Below are 25439 nucleotides of genomic sequence, written 5' to 3' on the forward strand. Positions count from 1 at the left end.
TAACACCAAACAACACAGGCACAATATTTTTCATATGGTCAAAGAATTAGTCAAGTTTGAAGCTGTATGTACATTCAGGACAAATTCTTTTGTTTACTGCCTTTTTTTTTTTTTTTTTTAATAGCATTCATGTGGAAGGAAAGGGAAAGGATGGACATATTTATGATGAAAAGGAAAAAAAAAGTCGGATCCAAACCATTCCATTGGCCACAGTCCCTTCCCCCCTCACCAGCATTCTTCCAAAAAGAGCTCTAGCTCCTCTTCCCATGCTGGTTCATTTCATTGGCTCCTCCACCGAGCTCCCATTCCCTGCCCACATCAGCCCTGATGCTATGCAGCATGTGCTGGGTGTCTGCAGGGGGTAACCGTGACCCTGCAGCAGCCAGAACATCACACAGGCACGTTGTGCTTACGGAGGTGGATTGCTGAGCTTCAGTCTCTAACACACATAATGAGATTAGCATTTGAATAGTGCTGATCAAGTTACCAGTAGCTCTGAACCCCGGGTCCATCCGATGCAAATGAATCACTATAAATTTTGCTCTTTTCTTAAGAGCTCTTTATATGCACGGCCAATGCAGAAAGAACTGCAGTGGATATTGCCCTGGGAAGTCTGTCTCTCACCATGACGGGGAATTTCTGAGAGTGGAGAAACCATAGGAGCATCTTTCCTTAGTTTTTTTGGGGTTTGGGGGGTTTTTTTGTTTTTATTAAGAGCAGTTTTTTCCCCTTTTTTTGATGTGTCTTTTCTCCCAGGGCTGCGCAGGCATCAGGACATATTTTGGCATAAGGTTCAGAGACAAAACCCTTCACAATACCTTCATGTAAGTCTTAATTATATCTACTTTAATTACCTGAATAACTTCTGAAAGTCCTGCCAGCCTCCTTGTGTCAAGGACATATCCTTCCCTGGTGGGAGGATGAAGGTGAGGTAAGTCTGTGGTGTCTCCAGCTGCCCTGATTCAGTATTTCAGAAGAACTTGCAGTATTGTGGGGTGTCTTAGTATTCTCACCTCCTCAGTCTCCCTGGAGGAAGATACAGGACACAACCCATTTAGGAAGAATCTTTAGGGTACTGCCTTGCATGATTAAATGTAAACTGTGTAATCCCCTCCGTATCTCAGTGGACACTCAATTACAGGGGAGTTTTCTCCTGCCTCTCTGCTGTGGGAAGGAATGCTGAAGGGAGGGGAAGGGAAGAAGGCGCAGTCAACTTGAGCAAATGACATCTGTGGATATCAGGTGAGCTCTGGCACACACCAGAGCTCACCTGACACTGCAGTGAGAAAAGAAGACACAGGAGCCTATAATTTCTGCTAACACGGAGATTTAACACATTCACAACATACGCAAGATTCATAGCAGAACAAAATGATGCATCCATGATATCTCAAATGCAGCCATTTGAGTTTTTAGGACCATACTGCAAACGAGCTTGTTCTTACGGTAACTACACTCAATTGACTTCAGCTGCTTTCATTCTGCTGAACAAACTTGAGAGAAGAAACTAAGACCACATCAGCTCTCTAGACAACCTGATTGAAGCAAGCACTGTGAAGAACACTCCCCAATACAGAACTGTGGATGGCCTTAATTGCATTTTAGCAAATTCTATGCATCCTATGCTAGAATACATACAAATTGCTATGTGGTTTGAGATTTGCGACTAGGAGCGACTTTCTGATCACCAGAGCTCCATTTATTATTCCTAATATTATTATTCACCAATTAATTACTCACTTCTAGCCCTAGATATTTTTAACATGGTACATTTATTTTGAGGTTCAGGAAAGTACAAGCACTTAAGCATTGACCTGAATTAACAAAATATTAGAACTCCTCACCACCTCACCTGAGAAGAAGCCTTCACATCTCCTCACTCCACCTGCTCCTCGTTAAAGGAAAGGTGTGAAGAAGTTTACCACATTTGTAGTGTCAAGCAGCTCCTCTCCTATGGAGCCTAAATAGGTTCAACTAGCCGCAGGCACAGAGCACCAAAATTACTGCATGTCCCAGTTGGTTATATAATAAATGTGAATTAAATCAATAATTAAAGCAGTTCTTGCATACTACTTCTCCCTGATGAGCGTCCAAACCTTTTTAGAAAGACAGTAGCACCTCCCCATAATGAGAAAAGGGGCTCAGAGCCCACTTCGCTGTGAGCCACCCACTGCACAGGCAAGAGACAAGACCCACTTTAACACCCATGGCAAAAGCACGGATATATTTTGAATGCAGCCCACACTGCAAAAGGGCCAGGCTGTCCACTGCTGCACCACGCACAAGACCCACCCCGAAGGCAGAGCCAAAACACGCTGCCCTGGCTGCCCCTCTCCAGCTCCCTGAGCTGTGACCTCAGCGCAGCTCACTTCTCTGCAGGGACCTGCTCAGTCACTCTGGCTTCGGACTAAGAAGGTCCCCAGCCCCAGGGACACGGTGGGAGCGCCCTCGGCAAAGCAGAAACTCGCTAGGAGACACAAAAGCTGTCTCGGAGATGCTCCAAAATGTACACTATCACGGGGAAGACGTGGGCACAGCCGTATCATCGATCTACCATCCCCTCAGACAGAGACCACCCTGCACGGCTGGACCTGCCGCAACAGCCCATCTCCTGAGGAACCCCCCGGCCTGGGCAGCTACAGCCCCCCAAGCCATGCCCCTCGGGCCCGTGGCAGCCTTTCGGAACGCGTGACCCTCGTCAGAGTGGCGCCACTTCGCTCCTGAGGCTGGGAGCTCCTGACACGACGGAACCCCACTTCAGGGCTGGGCCCACCTCACGGCAAGGCCCCGCCCCAGGGCTGGCTCTGCCGCAGGACCCCTCCACCCTTCACCCCTGGGGGCTGGCGCTCCCGCAGGACCCCTCCACTCTTCCCCCCTCGGGGCTGGCTCTCCCGCAGGACCCCTCCACCCTTCCCCCCTCGGGGGGCCCCTGGGGCCGGCTCTTCCCCCGGGGACCCCTCCACCTTTCCCCCCTCGGGGCCGGCGCTCCCCCGGGACCCCTCCACCCTTCCCCCTCGGGGCCGGCTCTCCCCCGGGACCCCTCCACCCTTCCCCCCCTCGGGGCCGGCTCTCCCCCGGGACCCCTCCACCCTTCCCCCCTCGGGGCCGGCTCTCCCTCAGGGCTGCCGTCGAGCCCCTCCCGCCGACGCTCGCGCTCGCCGCAGCCTCGGGGGGGGCCGCCAGGGGGCGCCCCGGGGCCCCGCCTAGGCCTGGCACCCCCTTCCTTCCCTGAGGGGCGCGACCCGGACACTTAGGAAAAACTCCTAAAAAGGGGGAAAATCCCCTAAAGAGAGGACAGCCCCTGTGTTGAAGAGCCCATGTAGAAAGACAAGCATGTAGAAAGGGAAAAACCTCCCAAAAGACCTGTGTCCCAGCCCAGGATAGAGGTCCTTAGTCAGCAACACTGGGGAGCTTTACCTGAGTCCTACATTCCAGCTCTTGCACTAAACATTTATTTTACGAATAAAAAATGTCATTTGAGATGGACAAGCAACTGAATAAGAAATTAGATTTCTCTAATAAAGGGCATAATATAATGAACAGTACACAAATGTGCAGGGTGATGTATATAAACTAAAAACAGCTCAGGGCAAAACATTTGCAACAGACACGAAGTCTAAGGTCTTTTATTACATTTTATAGATTAAATATATCTTCAGTAGAGTCTCTTTTTAAAACACTCAAAAGGAAAAAATACATTCTTCATGTACATATGAAATACTGACCACATAGCAGGGACCATGTACAGTGCAAAGTATGAACACAGCTACACAGACATCACCACCTTGGATGATTATCAAGCTTTTTTCTACAGTAAAACTGGAACAAGTTAACATTTCTGTTTCCAAAGAGAAACCCATACCCTTCCCTTCCATGGCATTTTGTGGGATTGTGCAGGAAAGGGTTTAATTTACTTCTTAAAGATATTACAAAATCCTTGCATTGCATGAAAAAATATCAAACTCCTCAAGCTTTACCACTTTCACACATTCATAATCATAATACAATTTTTATTGTGATTGCAACCCAACTCCAAAAATCCAGGGAAAAACAGTAACATACATAACCTGGTATAGAGAAAGGAATGAATCAGAACTGATTGTTGCAATGTCCAGGAAACATGTACCCAACATGTACACACACATACACAGAGGGTGGAAGATAGCGAGGTGTGACAGAGCATCTCCTGTTTGTCACAAGTTTGGAGTGAGGGCACAGGGTTGCACATTTCACTTCGGCAGTGGATCTCTAGTGTCTAGTAGGGGATGTCATTCTGGTAGTACTGGATCATGTCGTATGTCCTACTCCTACAGAAGAAAAGCAAAGCCAGAGGTAAGTAAAAGTTTAAAAAAACACTGCACCCATTGTCAAGAAACATTCACCAGGATCCCACAGAGACAAAACATGAGTGAAGGAAATCAGCTGCTAATCAAAACTAGCCCTCCACTCTTTGAAGGCATTGTGAAGGCTCAGCTACTATTATGGACAGCACAAAACATCCTGCTCTTGTTTAAACTAGTGTAAACAAGTATTTCCACACTTCTCAGTGTGGCAACAGCATCAGCAGCTTGGATCCTGTGTTTGGATAAGCCACAAGGCACATCACACGGCACTTGCAGTTTGTTTTAGGAGAAGGAAATGTATAATGAATGAATCAAGATCATCAAGGCTGCATGGAGACAGAATTATGTGGAAATAAAAGTCACCTTAATTAAGGAAAATGCTAATAATGAAAATAAAAGTGCAGGGGAAATAACAGCATTAATAGCAGCATCTCAAATGAGTGACTGAGCAAACGAATCTCAGCTTGTTACAGATAACTCAATTATCCATGGGCAGAGCTTATTCAGGTCACAGATTAACCATGCCACAGGTAGAAAAGCTCAAGCTTGTCAGAACTAAGATGGCTCTGAGCATTCACATAGCAGTGTCACTGCCTTCAGCCCCCCCAATATTAATCTCTCATTCTGAGCAGGTGCACCAGCAAGCACTGGAACATCCATTTTAGTGGGGCTGTATCTGAGCCAGTGAGTGGTACTGGTCTCAAGCTGACCCCATATGGAACTACACAAGAGTTTGTATTAGGCTCTCCTATGTGTCCCCCAAAGTCTGTATTATCTAGCATAATAAAACATGCACTTAAGATGTTTAACTATTACATTTATTTAGACTAACCAGCCTTGCTATTTGACCAGCCTGGACCTAAGTCTTCCTTCCCAGCACAAAACAGAGGAGATGCAGCACATTCAGAAACAAAGTTGCTATCCTGCACTATCTGAATATCAACAATTCAAAAATTTTTGGTATCTGACTGATAAAACACTACTTTTCAGCTCTGCTCAAAGCCTGATGACCTTCCTTTAGCCATACGGAGAAGACATGCATAGATGCCAAACCTGTTGCTGAGGAAACAATTCTGGATGATCTTGATGATGAAAGTTGCAGCCTCCCGTTCAGTCATGTTGGGGCTGAACCTATGTCTATATGCAGAAAGTCACAATAAAATAAGAGAAAATTAGTGAGTTTTCCTTTGAACATGGTACAAATGTGTCTTTGCACAAGCTCAGCCAGGTGTGATTTCACTTGCTGCAAGTACCTGGTTCTTGTGAGACCACTTGGTACAAATTACGTAACATTTCAATAAAAGCATTTTCCAGTTCACACATATTGCTGACTTACTTCAACAGCTTGATTGTCTGCCCTCGGAAACAGGGCAGCCCTGTATCCAACATCAGTGTAACCAGTGAGACCACAGCATCCATGTAAGGCCTAGAGAAAAAGAGGACAAAAACATCAGAGCACTCCTGCAGCCTTAGCAGGTAAAGCAGGCAAGCTGAGGAGTTCAACGAGCTGGATCACACCTTTTTCTGTAATTAAATCAACACAGAAAATCCTCTTACATTTGCTGGTGAAGCTACACCATTGCTTGCAATCTGTCACTTTAATTAAATGTCACTCCTTTATGTTGGACTGTCAGATACTCAGAATGCTGCAAGATGAAGTCTCAAGAAGGATTATGCAAAGTAATGCTTTAGCAAACAACATTTCTTTGGCATCAGAAAGGTGAAGCAGTGCACCAAAACAGTATAAAAGGCTGAAACCAGCAACACCACAGGAGCATATTATCTTTTAATCTTAATTACCCTGTGTAGTTCTTTGCTACATCAGCCCACCTTCCCTTCTCCTTCCTGTCTTCTTGCTCAGAACATTTATTATCTACCAAGCTATTATTCTGCTACTTGAGTGACACATTTGCCTTGCCACAAAAATTTTGTCCAGACTATTTCCCCCCAAGGAACCAAAATGGCCTTGACTCCAAGACAGTAGTTTCTTACTGTATTAACAGTGCACTAAATCGTGTGAGGAAATGTGTGAAACATCACAATTATAAATTGAAAATACAAAATTTTAAAATATAACATAAGAACAGAAAAAATACCACAAAGATAAGATGTAAAATAGCAGGGTTATTACATTGTTTCAAAGTTTGCAAGAAATACCAGGACAGTCAACAGGCTCAGACTCCCTAAAAATCAACTTTGTTATTATTTATCTTCTCATCTGGTTTTGGGCATGCAAGAGCTTCCAGTTTGAGCAGCTAAGAATATCTTACCTGACTGCCAGATAGCCTCTGACACACATCTCCATAAACCATTTGAATGGCGTTGCCTCCATTTTCCCTCCCATTATCATCACCATCTCATCAGTCAGTTTAATGTCAGGCTCCCAGCCCAAGTTTCCACCAGGCGAGCTTTCAAACATGAATCCAAAATCTGTGCACAAAAGATAAACTGCCTCATAAACTTTGGGTTAATTGTGTGCTGTTAAAGCTGAAAGAAGCAAGAGAGGTGGATTACATGTATTAACACAGACATTTTAACTCCAACTGGAAAAAAGCTTTGGTGAAGTGTAAGAATACCAACAAAAGCATCATCACCATGACATGAGAATAGATGTAAGAATGGTGATATCAAATAAACTGCTGAAATATTTGTGCAGTTCCAGAAAAGCAAAGCTAAAGTAGAGGTTACAGCCTCACACAATGATATAAATTTACTTATCAAGTTTAATTCATAATTTAATAATAATTAATAATTTAATTCATAATTTAATCCTTGCAGTGATGAAAGGAATCCAAAGACACATTTCTATAATTACATACACGCATGTACCCAGGCATGAGTACATATACACGTGTCATCCATACATATGTGTATGGAACCTGACAAAACTTTGCAGAGCTGAACTTACACAGAAGCAGCCAACACAAATACACAACACTTAACAAGCATGAAAAACTTCCATGTATGTTTACAAACTGTGAAATCAGTATACAGATGGATATCAAAGGGGAAATGGCTTATTGTCTATTATCAGCAATACTTAACAGCAGAAAGCAACGGTAATAACTGATATTCAGAGATGCATACAACTGACCAATATGAATGATGTGTCCCTTTTTGTCCAGCATGATGTTGCCATTGTGCCTGTCTTTAATCTGGAGCAGGAACAGGAGCAGACTATAGGCAGCCATACTGCGGATAAAGTTATAGCGAGCCTGTACAAACAACAAGTTAAAACAAATCAGAACAACTTACAGACTTTCATAACTCTCCATCAGGAGATGAGACAGATGAACAAAGTTTTTTTTCTTTTTTCCATTCATGATTGGTTTGAAGTGATGTTCAGTGATATTCTCCATACATCTATAGCTGCAATTACTTCTTTAGCTAACGCACTAATTGCTAAAAATGGATTATCAGGAACCAGAGTACAGCATTATAGTATTCATTATGCAATTATTTGTTATTATTTCTTATAACTAGAATGTTTTGCAGTTGATATTTTGCTGTGCTTGCCCACTGATATTTTACCTTCTGGAATGCAAGGGTAGACTCATCTCCATATTGCCTTGTAAAATAATCATACATCCCAAAGTCTGTCTGCCTGCCCAGCTGGTCACGGGATGTGCAGTCAGGAATGCACTCAATAACACCACACTGGAGGGAAAGAAGAGAAACAGGTCTGTAAAGCATGCTCCCAAAATATATTTTGTTCATGGCTCTTGGCAGTCATACAGGTCCTCTGGGAAATGCGGGGAAGCCGCTTTATAGATCACCAAATACAGAATTTCTAGTTATTAATAAAAAAAGGTATATCCTCTTTTAGGATTTCCACGCAATGTAGGACAAGCTCTGTGACTTTCCACTGCTTTGCACAATGTAGTCCCAAAAATCAAACAACAAACATTTGCAAGCAGCAAAATTTCAGAGCCAAAAGCTTTAGAAAAGCAGGAAGCAGGAGAGGAAAGACTCTTTCTATTGCTGGTACTCCAAATATTTGGCATAAGTGACGTGGACAGTACTTCCTTGTAGCATGGAATTTCATGTGTGCTGAAAGAATTTTTGCATTAGGAATGATTTTCTACAGCACTACAGTTAATTGTCCACTTACCCCAGGAGCTGTGGCCACCACTCTGTATGGAAACACAAAAAGATCCAGGCCTACCAGCTGAAATATGTTCTTGAAGAGATCAATGATTTGTAAGGCTAACATGTCCTGTCAGACAAGAAAAAAATTGCACAAACATTACAGGGGTTACAGGTCATAAACTGGATTATAAAAATGCTCTGAAGAACTCTGAAGTGCATATTCAGTAAAGCAGGTCTGCAGATGTGTGCTTGTGCATGCACTATGGGGGAAATCAAAAAGGGAACTGATAAATGCTGTGTGAGTGGGCAGCAAGCAATGCTGATGATTTAATTGCTGACCTAAGAACAAATTTCCTATCCCCCTTTGATAAAGGGCTACTTAATAACTCCAGGGATAATAACCAGCATTCCCTCTTAATCAATCAAACTTCAATGTACACGATCCCACCTCAGGAGCTACTGCTATGTTACCAATAGTTCAACTGAAAAATAAACTCTGCAAAAAAATTTTTAAGACTTGGTAAACCTGTCTTGACAGAATGGCCTTTATTTCCGAACCAGAATTCTAGGGGTACGACTCAGTTCTCCCCCTCAGTCCATAACTCAGTTCCATAACAAAGTTCCAAAGAAAAATATTTCTATACTAAAATTACTTTCTTCTTATGCATTATCACCTACAAATCTGTCTCCTCTAAGTGCAAAGCCTGACAGCTTTTACCTGTCTGCAGTCATCGCCCACTTTAAAGATTGCTGCCTGCCAGCAGATTTTCTTACTGTCCTCATCCTCTTCTGCGCTTTCATCGATGGAGTCAGAGCGACAACGCAGACCTGCAACAAGTGAACAAAGCAAAACCCAGGCATGGACTTTAATTAGTAACTTTTTATCATGACAAGCCCTCTGCACTCAAACCCACAGCATTTCACTGCAGGTGCACTACAGATATTTCTGCCTTACAAGGTAATTATCATAAGATAGTTCCCTTTGTCTACTGGAAATAAAACACCTCAAACCAGTGTTCATGATTTACCAGATAAATGCCTGCATTGCACTGAGTTAGTCAGCCAGAGACTGTCACAAAATGTCTTATTCTGAGAGAAAAACTGCCAAAACCTGGAGTTTGCCACTCTCTAGAAACCCAGAAAAGGCCATCAATTTCTACTTTAGTCTAAAGTAACTGTTATAATTTCTTCAAGAGCCCTATGTGGCTTGCTTCTTGGGAATTAAAAAAGGATTTAAGTTTTCTTCACTCTTCCTTTGATACAGTTTCTTTTCTCATCTGAACCACAGCAGATAAAGTTCAACATGGAAATAATTTTCTGCAGTGGTACAGGTCACTAAAAGCAAGAAATTTTAAAGGAATTGCTGACTCTTAATTAGTAGTATCAATGATTAAGTTGCAGTTACTAACCTTCTTTTTCAAGCTCACTGACTCCACATCGTTTCACTTTAAATTTGGCCAGATAGGGTGCTTTTGCTGCACTAAATTACAATAAAAACAAAGATGATGAATGCAATTAGTCAAACAAAAATGTATAGAAAAATACCTGAATATCATTAACTTAACAAACATAAATAAATAAAAATACACACACACACATATAAATACACACACATATTAAAAAATGAATATAAGAAGAACATGGTACCTCTGCATAGGAGTTCCTGATTTGTAATCAATATCCAGAACAATTGCTTCAGGATTGCTGGGCAAGTAACAGCCTGCAAAACAGAGCAGACAGCTGAGAACAAATCCACTGGCTAGTGAGACAATGCAAGCTGGACAATAACTGATGTCAGTGTCTACAACTTCAGTATGTAGTTCTGAATTAATGTTAGAGAGAAACTGGAGATTACAGTCTGTGAGCCATGAAGGATGTGGTATCCTTTGCACTAGTGAGAGATTGCCAGAAACTAGTAAAATACAGTTTTGAGCTAATACTGCAGAACCTGTACCACAGAAAGGTACAGAGAGGACATCTCTTACAACAGTCCCAGATTAGATGTGGCAGCAGTCCCAGTGCACTGGGGAGTGCCCTCAGCCACCAATACATGGTAGAAGGTCCTGTTAGAGATCAGGAAAAGCTTTCATCAAACTCCATTTCAAAGAGAAGATTCAGGCTGGGAAAACTTATGTTCAAGATTTGAAAGGATCCTCAGATAATGACATTTCAAGGGAATGCCTGATGGGAGAGAGAATGAAAGGAACTGGACATGCTTCATTCTTGAGATAACAAAACTTCTCAAAAACGCCACGTCTTTTTTAAAAAGAAGGTGGTAGAAAGCAAATCCTTCCTCTTCAGACATACACTCTCACTTTTATCCATGATATGCATTATCTAAATTGCTTTTGGGTAAGTTTTGATGCACCATATAGGAATCATTGGATGGGCAAAAATATTTGATTTTTTTTTCCAAGAGAGAAACAACTAAACTACAACAGAAGAACAGCCACCAGCACCAAAACTGAAATCTCTACAAGCTGCCACTCACAGGGATTTCAAGATTTGCCTGCAGAAAATAAATAGTCATGTTGAATGCAAAAGCCCACAGTTTTATACTACTAAATCACTTCTTACCAGGCTGCACTTTCACCTCAGACAGAGCACTCAAACAAGCTTTTTTTCTTTCATCTCCTTTAGGGAATGGCCTAGAAAGACAAATGATCTTTAATTTATCTGCATATTATGTATTACTCTACACACTAGCCTCAAATTTGTTTCAAACATACAAACAGAGCACAATTCCTGAAGTATAATACTTACTTGATAATGGCTGAAACATTGGTGATTTTATTGAAGAAATCAAACTCCCGTTGGTAGAACTCTTTGGCTGGGCCAGACAATGAGCCAGTTATCTCCTCCACTAACTGCTCCAGAAGTTCTCCAATGTCAGCTGCATGTGAAAAAAGGAAGCATCTGTGTCAGCAGCTTATTTCAGAAAGTGAAATGATATGGGTGATGGAAATAAGCACCTTTGGATAGTATTCACAAAAAGGTACTGAGGGAACCAGCACCGTGTTTCTCCTGATACACTCTATCAAGCACTGATGCAGAATGGGCCCTACCTCTACAAATAAAAGAGAAAATCCCAGCTAAAAGGATTTTTCCTTACAAGAAAGAAGCAGGAAGGAGATTTAGTCTGGACTGAGAAAAGGAAAGTAGTCAAGTCAAGATTATATTTTAAAGTACTCACGATCTTTCTGATGTCCTTCTTCATCCAGGTAGATATTAGTTTTCATGTTCCAGATGAACTGGTGAGCCAAGAGCTGGGATTTGGAAGCTGCCCACAGGATGTATTCCCTAACGTAACCCATCTGCAACCATATGCAGACTAGTAAGGATCAAAGTTCATTACAACTCTCAGACTCAATATTACTGCTTCTAACAGCTGTTCTTCAAACCCAGAAAGTGTTAAAGGGATGGAAAGAAGACCTCTGCACTCTCACTCACTCTGCTAAAAAGACATGAATGACAGTGTATTTTAATAGATAATGAACTGATCTAGACTGTTTTCAGCTTTGTTACTGACCTATTCTGTTACTCTAATCAGCCTTTCCCCACCTCTATGTAATTTTCCATCTGTTCTATTTGGATTTCAAATCTCTTTGAGCTCAGAGCATCTTCTAGTATGGGTAAAAAGCACAATACATAACAGGGGCGTTGGTCTTGCCTGGCATCACTACATGCTCCTGTACTACCAGAAATCTACACAGTGTCATATGGACTGTACAGTTCGGTGGCAAGAACTGCATGTGCTGGCACAGTTCCACTGAAATTCTGGAAAGTAAGAAGATACTTATAAAGTTGAAGTGTCCAAGAAAATCACACTCCTTCCAGCAGCTGCATTTCCCTTTCCTTTACTCACAACTACTTTTGTAGTCTATAGGTGCTCCTGTGTTTGACTGGTATTAACAGACAGGTGTCTGATGTTTTTGCTCTGCACTGCAGAGCTCTCAAAGAATAACTATACACAGTCACCTACCTACACTATGGGATGGGAATATGTTCACCTGAAAATAAAGCACTGACCAGAGTTCACTGCCTCGCTGGCAGGTAAAATGATCTCACATTAATGAACTCTGAACTTGGTTGTCAAGCTTTACTTTGGCTTCTGCAAGATGAGGCTGAGATCTGATTTCATACATGTGATGGAGCACAAGACACCTCTGTATGTCTTCTTAGGTTAACTCCACAGCAAAATGGTTAAGGGTAATGATTTAATTTCATTACTGGTTGTCTCATGCAGACCTCCAAAAGCTTTATTCAAACAGAGTCCTCGCCTGGGGTTTCCCATAACAAAATCTCTTTCCTGACAGATGAGCTACATAGCCTTTCTCAAGTTTACCTATTCATAAAAGAGGTGTATCCAAAGCAAGCTAGCCTCTAGAGACAATAATTTTTCTTCTATGTATTAGATATAGGATAATAAGAAGCAGGATTAGATTATGCTTATTTTTGTTTTATTTACTGCTTTAAATCTTAAAGCTCCATTAAAAATCTGTTTTGTTCACATGCAGCTGATTCATAATCTCACCTTGTCATACCGCAGTGCCTGAACAATCTGTGGAATGTAGAATAAAATGGCATCCTGAAAGAGAAGGGACGGCAGGGTTTTACTGCTTTGTTTTGGCAGTCAGAAGGGAAGATGAGTCACATACACAGAGAAAAGCTCCTTTCAGTTAGGCGATAAACAAAATCCCACTGCCTTTTTATTTTAAACTACGTATACAACTCCCTCAAATCAAAGTACTATTCTGTTTAGTTACTCCCTTAAAAAATATAATTAATAATCATGTATTTCACAGTCCTAACAGAAGTCTCACAAGTGCTAAAAACCAGCTTTCTGCTGCCTTAAAAGAAACAACTTTGTCACTGACAAGAGATGCAAAAGAGATGATTTGAGAAGGGCAAACTGAAGAATTCAGCTTAGTGTCACTTACAACAACAAAGCTGCAAATACATGAGCCAGTTTTACATGGAACAATCAACTTCAAGTTTCCATCCCACTCGGTGCACATTCTGCCATGTGCTGCACCCATTTAGCATACCTCTCTCCAGGGCACTGAAATGAAGCCTGTGGCCACAATGACCAAGGCCATAACTTCCCCTGGAGTGTTAAGGATTTCTTGGAACTCTTCTTACCGGAGGGAAAGATCGCAGGACTTTAACTCCATACTGGGCTGTCAGAGGATGAGGTGGATACATGCTTGAGAAGTAGGACAGGCCAGTTGGTGGATCTGTGGGTGCCCAGCACAGAACGTGGCTGAGCTCAGGTGCATCAGCATCAATCGTGTGCCAGGTAACCAGGTACTGAAAAAGCAGGCCAGACACATTAGGGCTTGTAGCACTCACTGATGTGTGGGTACTACACATCAGACAATAATGCTGTCATCTAGCTTCCTCCAGCAGGGCAAGTGAAATATGGGACATTTTCTTTTACAAAACCATGGCTGTTTTATCTAATGCATTTTTTCCATGGAAACCTAGCTGTTGGAATCACCTCTCAGAACACCAAATGAAGTTACTAAAAGCATAATCCAGGAGCTCTAGCACAGGGAGAAAGGATGAGTCATTTTGAAAGGGTCAAAAAAGGTTCAGTTTTCCTGCCATCTATTTTACAGGTGATGTACAGAACACAGCTCTGACAACACTGTCCCTCACAGGACTAAAGTGCTTCACTGCAGATCAGCATGATGAGCCTCCCTCACTTCCAGACCTTGGCCTTTTGATACACGGAAAAGGTTACGCTTGAAATAACTTCAGCAGCAGCACTCACCATGGCTTGGTCCAGTGATCTTTTCACTAATTATGGCAAAGAAATAGAAATGGTGGCTGTACTGCAAGTGACGGGTTTTGAGCCATTTTGTGTACAGTGAGAATACCCAGAAGCAAAAGGCACCTTTAGCTAACTGGCTACCTCCTCTTACTGCTGTGATTCTCCCCTCAGCACCCCATTTCCACAGCTGTTCTGTCATTCCGTCCTACCAGAAATATGGGTAGCACTAGAACAAACACTGGTAAGTCAAGACTGTATTTTCCAATATATCTGAATGAAATGGGCCTACTGGGGCCCTGTAACCATAAAAATGTTCACAGGTACCTTTATTGCCTCAGGAACATCACTAACAGCTCCCGGGTCCAACCGGACCAGACGGGTCACTTCTGTTCCAATAGCTTCAGTGTTCTTAAACCTAAGTATAACCAGGAATACAATAACATTATTAGAAAATTTTGATGGCTTCTTCTATTTATGTGAAGATGAGGGCAGCAAAAGGCAAAAAACCGTATGCTCAATAAACAAATACTCCAACTATGAAATAATGTACACCAACATGCTGTGGAAGAGGATTCTGAAACAACTGGTCCTCATCCAGTGCTTTTGCATAAACCAGTTGTATCTCAGCCCACTTCCACTAGTGGATTCTTGGCTGAAATATTCCATCTGGGATTCTACAGCAACCAGAGCACAAAACTCTACTTGGCAAAAACCATCACTGTCGTAAGGGGGAAAGAATTTCCCTTCCCTTCCATAGCCAACTATGCTAATTCTCCTGTAATACTTATTAAAGTGCAAGCCAATATCTAGCTAAAACACTGCACTGCTTAAATGCTATGCTTGCTAATGGGCTGAATGCTATTAAAAAACAAACCTGATTTCTTCTGAATCAAATGCTAAGTGCAACACTGGCAAAGAGCAGGTGGTAGGAAAGGCAGTTGGACTTCATTAGTGACTGAGCCAAATGAGTCTATTAAGTAATCTAGTTCTTTTCAGGGTCTCAAACAGCTGTGACAGTATGCAAGAGGCTGCAACCAGCAGCAAGTGCTATCAGTACTTACTGTAAAGACTCACTCAACTTCTAAGGCAGCAGTAATTGTATCAGTTGTTTCTTTCGAAATATCTCACCTGGTAGGCAGCTGCACAGCAAGATGAGGAGAAATGCTCCAAGCCAGATTTACATTATCCTTCCACTGCTTCTCACTAAGACTGATGTATTTAGACCTCCAGTTTGCTACACTGCTCTCTCCAGTTTGATCCAACTCTAGCTCAGGGGAAGACAGTGGATTGTACCATGTGATCAAGCGTTCAATCTCAGTAGCCTGAGGGAAACAGGAAATAAAAGGGTTTTCTGGAAGAAGCAAAACACTCCCAATCTCATTCTTTAGTTGATATATCCAGGGTCTTAGAAATTTATGCCGTTTTCCCATCCTTCTGATGACTCACCAGCAGTGAGAGCAGTAATGTCCTGCGCTTCATGTAGTACTTGTGCAGCTGTGTCCCCCTGTTTGTCTTCTTGGACATTCCTGGAGAAAAGGATAAAAAAAGTTTTCAGTGGCTTTTGTTCAGTTAAGTTAAACTGTATTTTCAAACTGTCCACACCTGGAAACATTAACACAGAAGAACTGAGTAACCACAGGACACCTTTAACTTAGATCAGAGTGGCAGCAGAAGTCAGCACCGCAGCCACTCATTGTGAGTACAACAGGCTACAGGGATATATCATTGCAGCCAGCAGTGCACTGACTTTAGGAACACGACAGTCAACTAAAAAGGAAGAGCATGTAGTTTTAAAACTGTACAAAAACACAGTCCACGATCTAATGTCACTCTGCTGTCCCCAAAAAGCACCAGAGGCATGTTTACACAAAGCAAGAAATTTCTTTACAGGAGTTCAATGCATCTTGACCTCCTCCAGTCTTATTTCTCCTGCACTACAGAATTGAACATTCTATCAAAAAGCTCAGGTGATTTCAGAACTTTCCTGCTTGTTACCAGTGAGATTTTTTTCTGCCTTCTTTTTTCAGAGTTTGGCACTGGTAATTAAATACCCTGCCAGAATACGAGCCTAATGTTAAAGGCAAATATTTTCTTTAAATATCTGAACATAAACTATGCCATAAAATTGGCAGTAATGAGCTGGTTACAATCAAAAATATACCTGACTTTTTAGATATAGTTGACATGCCACTGGACAAAGGGTAAGTATTTATCCATCCTTGTGTAGCCTGTTGCCGAGATCCAACATTGATATCCAGGTTGCTCCTGGTGTCTTGATTATCTAAGAATAGAGCACAAATCTGATGTAGAATCCAATCAAAGAAACCAGAAGCTTTTAAAACAGCTCTTAAAGGAACTCACCAGGTGGCACAAGTTGGCTGGCAGTCAGATACTTCTTGTCTGAGAACATTGCTGTCCAAAACTTGATCAATACAGTGATATCCTCACGGAGCCTCTTTTCCCCTTGTGTAGGGAACTTTGAAGGACAACTTGAAGAAATCACACAAATAATGCGATGTTGAGTGCCTTAGGGGGAAAAAACTCCCAGCAGTCAAAAACCCTCACCAACCTAATCAAGTAATATTTTTTATTCTGACTGAAATCTACAAGGATGAGACCACACATCACTGCATTTTATCCTCATGGCTTTATTATGTCTGACTGAAGAGTACAAACTTCCAATTACAACTGAAAATTAAGGCAGCACTCTGTCAGCATACTGGATTCATTTGAAAGTTAATATTAGGACTGACTGACCTCCTCACATTCAGACATTCCTATCAATTAAATTTTCTTTTGCACCTGTATCAAATGTTGAAATAATCAGATTCAGTGTGGCCGTATTTTCAAAACAATGAAACTGTATTTCAGCCACATACACTCTAAGAGCAGTTCTTTAAACCTTATAAATCTAGATACAATTTTGAGCACTGAATAAACTTCAAAATAAGGAAAAATGGAAAAGAACAGAAACATTCCTGCTTTTTAAACCACACATAAAATCTGAAACTAATATCTAAGCCTCTTTGAGACAGTGTATGAACGATACTAAAGCACAAGACAAGTTTCGGTTAAAGTGGGTAAAAAAAGGACAGGAAGAAAAATCACTAGAAGAGAAAGACAGCTGCTACTTTGAAGTATCACTGAAGGTTCAGGAAAAACACAAACACATTTTCAGCGAGTCGTTTCAAATAAAAGAGTACCTGAAATAATCAAAGGCAGTTGAATAAATCTTTTCTCTCAAAACATTTCGGATAGTTGCATTTGGAACCACATCAGCATGCAGCAAAGACAAACCCAGGGTCAGCAACCTAGTAAGCAAAATAGAGAATGGAAATGCTGGCTCTCCCAAAATGGTGACCAATACACCACCATGCAAACCACAGCTACAGCTGTAACTGTAGCCTGAGAAGTGTCCGTTTCAGAGCTCCTGGCAATCTGCTCACATTATCAGTGTATTCCCAAAGCTGTGACTGCTGAACCACAGAAAGTGAAAGCCTTCAAGTCACAACAGGTGGAAATAACTGATGAAGCAAAGACTAGATCCATGATGTGGGCAATTCACTATATGAAATCATCCCACGAAATTTCCTGAAACACCAAAAGATTATTTTCAAGCTGAAGCGATCAACTTCTGCTTTGAAAACAGAGCTTAGACCACATCATTGCAGGCTTTTAAAGCAATCTTCATTACTTGAAGCCAAGGACAAGTTAAACATGAAGTGTTTAGTTGTTTTCTTCCATCTCCCTATAACCTTATTTCTTCTCCCTATAATCTTATTTCTTATTTCTGTGATTCCACCAAGGAAAAACCCAAAAGCACTCACTTAAATCTGGGCCCAATGGCTGCCACGTGCCGATTCAAGCTGCCTTTCGCCCCGCCGATGTTCAGGGACAGGGACCGCTGGAGCAGGCTGGAGAAGATCTCGATTTGGTCAGAACTGCAGTATTTGGCTATTTCAAACCTCTGCACCAAAAACTGAGAAAAACAGACAGACATACCATGCCTCCTTTGACCTTTTTGAATTCCAAACCCCACCACCAGACTTATCTGTTTCAAACACCTTTCTCCCCCTCAATGATTATGCTCATCTAAACAGAGTGTGTCTCGTGGCTGTGAGCACATGACTCCAGTCCTTTCCCAAATCACAGGAACAGGAAGTGCAGACTGCCACAGGTGAGACATTCCAGAAGAAATACACACCTCTATCCAGATGTAATGTGGGGTCACCTCTGGTGGACAGGGCCTTGGCTGGCTCTCCTCCGAGGCTGCTAATGGATCTGCTTCTTTCTGCTCTGCAGAAAATAGCCCAACTTTCTGCTCCACTGTCATTTGCCAGGCTCCTGCCATTTCCCGCATGAACTGCAGAAAGGAAGGTGACAGTGCTTCTTGTTTCAAGAGCATCTTCTTATATGGAAAACACAATCTTTCCCCACAGCACACACAAGAACCTACTACAACAATTAAAATTCACTGCAGTGCTGACGGAGAGGCAGACAAGTCTATACATCCCACCTGAAAGAAAATGCTTCTTTCACTTCCTAAATTACAAAAAGAAGAGAGACTCCCCCAGAATCTTAGCTAGTAACAGAAAGACTAAAGGCAGCAGTAGCCAGGCACTGCATTTTGTTGAGGAGACTTTGTTGACTGAGTTGTCAGATTAGCCCATGCCATCCATCCTCCTGCTCTACTAAAGGTTGCTGCCTCTCACACAAGCCCAGCAGAGACAAGCACATGCCAGGTACCCATGACCTGCAGGACATGTTTGGCCCCTGAGAACACTGAGCACACCCTAGCTGATCAAGCACAACATAAAGATGGTACATAATTCAGTTTTGCTGATCCTGCTCTTAGGAGCAGCATCCTCTGTACTAAGGGGGCCAAGCAACCATGGGTGTTTCTCTGTTCTCCTCAACAAGATACAAAGACATTTGCCCAAATGCCCAATGGAAAAAAATGACCTTGATGCTCAAGAAATTAACCACTGAAACCTGCACATAAACTCAACTAAGTAAATTCAGATGGGTGATTATCTCCAGCAAGTGAAACACTTGGTGCTCCCTAAGCAAAGCAATTACCAGAGGCCGCTTTCTCAGCTATGTGAACTGTCACTACACCATGCTGAGTTGCTTTATTACTATTACATTGATCCTAATCTCACAAAATACAACTGGTTTAGCCTGCTACAGGATTAGGACACTTGCGAGCCTATGTTTTTATGTAATAGTGCAATACCAGATACCAGAGACTGATTAATGAGCAGGGACACTGATTTCTCTTTGTTTTAAAACACCATTCTGTAGTTTTTGATAGTATAGAGTCATTCATTAACAGCTCAGGCCTCTCATCATCAAAGTAAATTCTATAGCTGAGATTCTAACAGGTTTCTTTTGCTGTAATGCTCATGCTCTTGAGAAAGATCTGCTTCCCATAGTCCACCTCGTGAGGGTGCTCAGACTTCCAACAATACAGGAACAGAGACTTCCTGGCAGGCTGAAGTGATTCACAGTGCATTTAAACACCCTTGACACAGATTCGCATTATCTGTGAATCTCTCAAAATCTTCTCTCTTCCCCCTCGCAGGGGCAGAGAACGAGTAGTTAAATCGCTTCCTACCGGCACTTCTATTCCATTCTTGGCAGCAAGCAGCCACTCCCAGCAAGCAATTGCTGTTTCCATGCCATGTTCGTTGAACATTCGCAGGGGTCCCCAACACAGATGATGAAGGAGCTGGGGATCACAGTCTGAAAATAAACATTCACACAGATTTCTCCAACAGAACAACTGCTTTTCACATCAGCATGACATTGGTGTGCACCGTAGGTAATAATCAGCTCCTAATAATAAATAGCTTCTAGTTTAAGGAGGCTTTTCCCCAATATAGGTCTAATTGAAAAAATTCAAAACACAGTTTTGCTTCAAGTTGATGCATACTGGGTTGGTATATGGATAGTTTTTGTAGTTTGTTTTTCTTGGCATTCACTGTCAGAAAGCAGAACTCCCATTTGGTTTTCATTACCTTTGCTGCTTATTAGCAGTGCAGTCAACTTAAACATGGCCTGGGTGTAGAATTCAGTATTGCTTGATTCAAGAGCAGCATTCAGCTCTTTGACCATCAGTTTATTCAGGTCAGATGTTCGTCCTGTGGCATTTGAGAACTGAATCATTCCAGAAACCTGTAAAATTTAAGGGGGTTTTCAACAGAGAACAGTATTTTCAGGAATCCAGTTTAGTATTGGTCATGTGCTGAGTAGGGAGCTCCACAAACAGAGGCATCTTTTGTTACTACTTTACCAAATCTTTAGCTTTATCTGCAATCTAATCTGTAGCTTTATCTAATCTTTAGCTTTATCTGCAAGACCAACAGTAAAATGATCTGTTTAATAACGTAGGAAAATTATACTCTTTATCCTGAAGGGATTTAGAGACTATGCTTCATGTAACATAGACCCATATACCAGTATAGGCTGGAAGGACATCATCCCCTGAGAAGTGATGCCAGAGCTTGTGGACACCCCACATTCATGAGAAATCCTGTACTTACCTCTCCTGCATAACGGTTGCGCAAGTTAAGAGAAGCCATGAAGTTGGAGTAGTCCTTCTTCACACAAGTTGGTCTTTCAGTTAGCTGGGTTGCCTGTGACCAGACCACAACATGGTGTTTATACTCTTCATATCAAACCACTTGTCCCTCTATCTTTTTATTCCTTCACATATGTTTTAAATTTCCTTATGCTTATAATCAGAGTAGTATCAGGACTGTTATGTACAACAGCACCAGGACTGATAAAAATCAAATAAGGAGTATGTGTATCTTTTCCATGGATACAGGATCATAGAATATACTGAGTTGGAAGGGACCTACAGGAATCATTGAGTCTAACTCCGGCACAGGACAAACCCAACAATCACACCACACCATTGAGAGCATTGTCCAAGCACTTCTTGAGCTCTGTCAGGCTTGGTGCAGTAACCACTTCCCAGGGGAACCTGTTCCCGTGCCCAGCTACCCTCTGAATGAAGAACCTTTTCCTAATACCCAACCTTAAACCTCCACCGATTCAGCTTCATGCCATTGCCTCGAGTCCTGTCTCTGGTCACCAGAGGAGATCAGTGCCGGCACTCTGCTGCCCCTTGTGAGCAAGTTGCAGGCAGCAATGAAGTCTCTCCTCAGCCCTCTGATTTGTCAAGGTCTCTCTGCAGGTGCACAAAGGAACAAACAATACTCACGCCCAGAGTGGTGTTCTGCCTGTTGTAGCCTGCAAAGTGCAAAACGCTCTCCGTAGCCATGGCCAGTCCAGTGTGCTGGGACAACCCCGATACCCAGTTCTGATGTTTGTTTAGGTACTCCTGAAAAAAAAACCCCAAACCCCAAAATACTTGATTATCTTCAGAACAAGGCAGCTCATAAGCAAACTATGCTTACAAAAACATAAGCAATGCAAAAGCTCATCACTGCAAACAATGGGAAACTTAAACTATACACATACATGACAAAAGACTGTCCCTACTCATCTCTTTCAGGCATTGCTCCCCTGGCAATAAGATTTTCTGAATGTCCTCCTAAATACACAAAGACTCCTTCTGTATTGAAAACGAATGAAGTTATCAACATAAATGCTTGAAGGCTGAGATCTTTCTTAAAAGAATCACTTCTGACAAAAAAACCTTATGAGATGAACTGTTTTGGACTATATGGAAGAAAGGAATATAATTAGTTGTCCTTTCGCACAAGGATAGAAACCCTTGAGACTCTTTTTTTAGGAAAGGAAATACAAACTTCAGGTAGATTTGCAGTGTCCAGTATCTGCAAAAATCCAATTCTCACAGAAGCAGGCCCATTACCTGTAGATGAGATTTTGTAACAGAGGGAGCCCATTTCATTGCCTCTTGCAGAATCATCCCACAACGTGCAGCGAAGTCCTTGACTATACTCTAGAACAAAAAGCATCAACACAATCAGTAAAATACAGGACATTTAGCATGAGGCACTAGTTTTAATGGTGTAGTAAGTAACATAGGGAGCAAGACAATTGCAGCAACATGACACAGTTAAAATCTTCTGTAACATTTAAATGTGACCTTGATTAGAAAAGAACTGTCACACTTTAAGTCAAGTAAAATAGTAAAATTCAGAAAAACATAAATACCAAGTGTCATATCCTATTAGAAAAATCTCACCTAGGGAAGTATTTTTAAAAAATGACCATTCAGAGCAGCTCACTAATTTATCTCCAAGCTATGAAATGAGGTATTATTTCATTCTTTGATAAATCACGGAAGGCCACCCACCTCTCTGGCTTCATGCGTGTCGGGGACTGTTATTCTGTATGGAGCATCAGGAATGTCATAGTATGGTTGGTCCTTGTGAATGTCCTAAACAGAAACAATTATCAGCTCTCAGAAAGGCAAAATTCATCATCACTTGACATTAACACTACAAGTACCAAACCTATTTGTTAGCCTTTGCTCCCTAAGTCAATTTGAACAGCTCTAAAAGAAACTGTTTGTATTCCAGTTTTTAGAATAAATAATTTCAAAAATTCAAAGCACTCTCCTCAACATTTAGTACAAAAATAAAACTCTATAAAGCATTTTCTTCTTCAAAAATTCTAGCATGTAATAGATTCAAGAAATATGGATACACATACACAGACTGGAGAGAATACAATCTAAAAACCATCAGTTATAGAAGACCAAACAAACCACAAACCAGAAAAACACCACCGAATTTTTATTTCAAATGAGACATTTCAACAATTATAAACCACATCTGACAACAACTTTTTAGCACTAGTTTTGCTACTTATGAAATAGGGTTGCGAAGATAGTTCTTGCTTCACTGAATTTAAAATTAAGATTTTATCAATCTTAGGAAAACCAAATTACAAACTCAATTAAGTATCAAATAAATGCAGAACAAAGCAAAAAGGAAAAAAAAAGTTCCAGGAAAGAAAAAGTACTTACTGCACTAAGAGACAGAGACAATGTCTGCAGAATATCTAGCATAGTCTTCAGCACAGTTCCACTCCACAGCAAGTGAGGAAATCTAGAGCAAGACAGAATTCAGAAACACAATAACCAGGGAGAGCTGAGGAAGGACATTATTTTATCAAGGGAGCTAATCAAACAGCCCGTTTTATACGCCCCTAGGTAAGCTCACACTCAACAGAAGCCACAAAGCCTGCCATGGCTCATGGCTTAATCCAGAGCCAAAAGATGAGGAGAGCTATTTCATAGGAGCTGAGATTGCATTTCTATCATGGGCACTTTGCTTTGCTCCACCCATGGGAATACTAAGCCAACATACATTTTAACCCATTTTAAGTTTCAGAGCTCAGGCTAAAAATACTACTGACTGTTATTTTTCAAGGAGATGTTTCAGCAGAAGTAGCAGCCAAGATCCACTTGACCAGTGTCACCAAGTGCCTAAGGAACCACTAAATAGTCACTGTGAAAAGAGAAACATGAAATCTGTACTCACTTGTCTACCAGTCCAGATAAGTATTTGTCCGCAACTCTCCTGATTCTCTTGTGAATGTGGTTGAAATTCACCAGCAAGAACTGAGCATGTCTCTCCAGCTCTTCTTCATTCTCCTTAGTTTTAGGCTAAAAAACATGCCAAAGTATGAGGCTCTTAAAGGAAAAGACAAACTCACTTTCATAAACTGAAATGAGAACTTTAATACAAATTCCAAGTTTTAGTTTCCAGGTTACCTACTTTATCAGCCATCATTGACAGGAAAGCTTCAAACACCTTATCAGCAACAGCTATCACACACTGCATCATGCCTGAGGAATGGAGAGAAGTGACAGGTTTGATTGTCAAAACCACATTTGTTTTATAAACCATGCTTAACAGTTAAAAAGTGTTTATGTTTACTCAGCCAATATTGAACCTGTTTCAAAACAAAACCAGTGTTCTTGGCAAGAATAAAGCAGGAGCAATCTGGTGAACATGATTCATTTTGTTATACAGCTGCTTGATTTGTTTCTGCTTTGCAGGCCTGACGATAATTTCCTCAAATCTCAAGTTGAAAGAAAACCTTGGCAGGTAAATCTTACCAGATTTGTCTTTTTGAATTGCTTTATCTTCGAAATAGCAAAACATAACTTGGAAGCGATCTTGATCAGTTGAACGCAGCACCCTAGGGAAGGAGAGTTTTGTAAGCTGGGGTGTTGTGGGGTTTTTTATTTCAGGTTTTGTTTGGTTTAGATTACGTTTCTTTCAGGGATTTATTGACTGTTTTGTTTCAGGGGTTTTTTTGCTGTTTCATCAGTGAAAAGAAGTAAATATCTATACATATACCTCATATACTCTAGGCGGTAAACAGAAAGGAGATAGGTAGACATGGCAAAGTCCAACTTATTGATCAATGCTGACACTTCTGGAGGAGGATCCAAGAGATTGATTATGGTACTCCGTAATTCATTTAATTCAGCCTAGAGATGAATACATGAAGTTATCTTAAGTGGGAGTCCTGTATTCGCTTGTGTCCTCAAACATGCATTCAGCTATTACTCTGTTAACGTTTCAACCTTCACAGATATTTCAGAGGATGCTTCTGCCTGCAGACTCAGACCAACCTCCCCTGAATCAGCAAGTCACAATGCTTCAAAAACAGAACAGAATTACATCTGGAATCAAGCTCCTGGCAGAAATAACTGCTAATTTCCATGCAGTTATACCAATGAAGAAATACAATTCCTACACTAAATGCATAAAAGTTCAACCAACATCAGCACTACCCAGCTCCTGAAATTTCATGGACAACTTGTTGTGCCAGTCTTTGGTGCCACAGAACTATGTATCAAGGCACAATGCAGATTTCTGTATTATTTGGGAGCCAAAGAGATTTCATAAGCCAAAAAGAGCCCTTGGGCAAAATCTGTCCTGCTAAATCTATCCTACAAACACTAAGGAGAGAGAATACCAGTATCAAGCCAGAGTAAATTTAACACTTCTTTGAAAGACTGAATGTATTGTTTCCTTTCAAACTTTGTTGATTTTCTTTTTTTAAACAATGGAAGTTTTGTCGGCTACAAAATGGATGAAAAAGTACTAAGAGGCTTCCATCTCCACAAAGACTTGGTTTCTACACCTAATTAAGGTGGTGTAGCTTCCCCCCTAAACACTTACATTAACGCTACATAAAACTGACTTCAAGTCACTTATGCATCCTGCTGTCAGGAGAATAGTGTAAAACAGCTGCTTTCCACTAATAGGAGG

At 41.4% G+C, this 25439-nt stretch overlaps 1 protein-coding gene across 3 annotated transcripts in view; it reads right to left on the minus strand.

The window, feature by feature from the left end:
• Positions 1 to 3597: 3597 nt before the first annotated feature.
• The window catches only part of PI4KA (phosphatidylinositol 4-kinase alpha), a 54725-nt gene continuing 32883 nt past the window's right edge, over positions 3598 to 25439 (minus strand). For 2 of the 3 annotated variants that reach the window (XM_039560854.1, XM_039560853.1), the window contains 34 exons: positions 24519 to 24652; positions 24275 to 24357; positions 23931 to 24001; positions 23694 to 23818; positions 23177 to 23258; positions 22502 to 22585; positions 22055 to 22144; positions 21440 to 21559; positions 20754 to 20846; positions 20229 to 20385; positions 19826 to 19953; positions 18413 to 18571; positions 18036 to 18187; positions 17412 to 17519; positions 16570 to 16697; positions 16370 to 16489; positions 15655 to 15734; positions 15337 to 15530; positions 14533 to 14623; positions 13575 to 13742; positions 12967 to 13020; positions 11626 to 11746; positions 11196 to 11325; positions 11010 to 11080; positions 10080 to 10152; positions 9842 to 9912; positions 9151 to 9260; positions 8455 to 8559; positions 7875 to 8000; positions 7438 to 7558; positions 6614 to 6773; positions 5680 to 5769; positions 5397 to 5480; positions 3994 to 4307 (listed from right to left, as the gene is read on the minus strand). In XM_039560854.1, coding sequence (XP_039416788.1) covers positions 4256 to 4307; positions 5397 to 5480; positions 5680 to 5769; positions 6614 to 6773; positions 7438 to 7558; positions 7875 to 8000; positions 8455 to 8559; positions 9151 to 9260; positions 9842 to 9912; positions 10080 to 10152; positions 11010 to 11080; positions 11196 to 11325; positions 11626 to 11746; positions 12967 to 13020; positions 13575 to 13742; positions 14533 to 14623; positions 15337 to 15530; positions 15655 to 15734; positions 16370 to 16489; positions 16570 to 16697; positions 17412 to 17519; positions 18036 to 18187; positions 18413 to 18571; positions 19826 to 19953; positions 20229 to 20385; positions 20754 to 20846; positions 21440 to 21559; positions 22055 to 22144; positions 22502 to 22585; positions 23177 to 23258; positions 23694 to 23818; positions 23931 to 24001; positions 24275 to 24357; positions 24519 to 24652 — 3735 coding nt within the window. In that variant the 3' untranslated portion in view covers positions 3994 to 4255. Of the gene's footprint in view, positions 4308 to 5396; positions 5481 to 5679; positions 5770 to 6613; positions 6774 to 7437; positions 7559 to 7874; positions 8001 to 8454; positions 8560 to 9150; positions 9261 to 9841; positions 9913 to 10079; positions 10153 to 11009; positions 11081 to 11195; positions 11326 to 11625; positions 11747 to 12966; positions 13021 to 13574; positions 13743 to 14532; positions 14624 to 15336; positions 15531 to 15654; positions 15735 to 16369; positions 16490 to 16569; positions 16698 to 17411; positions 17520 to 18035; positions 18188 to 18412; positions 18572 to 19825; positions 19954 to 20228; positions 20386 to 20753; positions 20847 to 21439; positions 21560 to 22054; positions 22145 to 22501; positions 22586 to 23176; positions 23259 to 23693; positions 23819 to 23930; positions 24002 to 24274; positions 24358 to 24518; positions 24653 to 25439 lie in introns of all 3 variants that reach the window. The other variant, XM_039560852.1, reaches the window with a different exon arrangement.

Source organism: Corvus cornix, chromosome 15 (assembly GCF_000738735.6).
Source record: "Corvus cornix cornix isolate S_Up_H32 chromosome 15, ASM73873v5, whole genome shotgun sequence".
Classification (NCBI taxonomy): domain Eukaryota; kingdom Metazoa; phylum Chordata; class Aves; order Passeriformes; family Corvidae; genus Corvus; species Corvus cornix.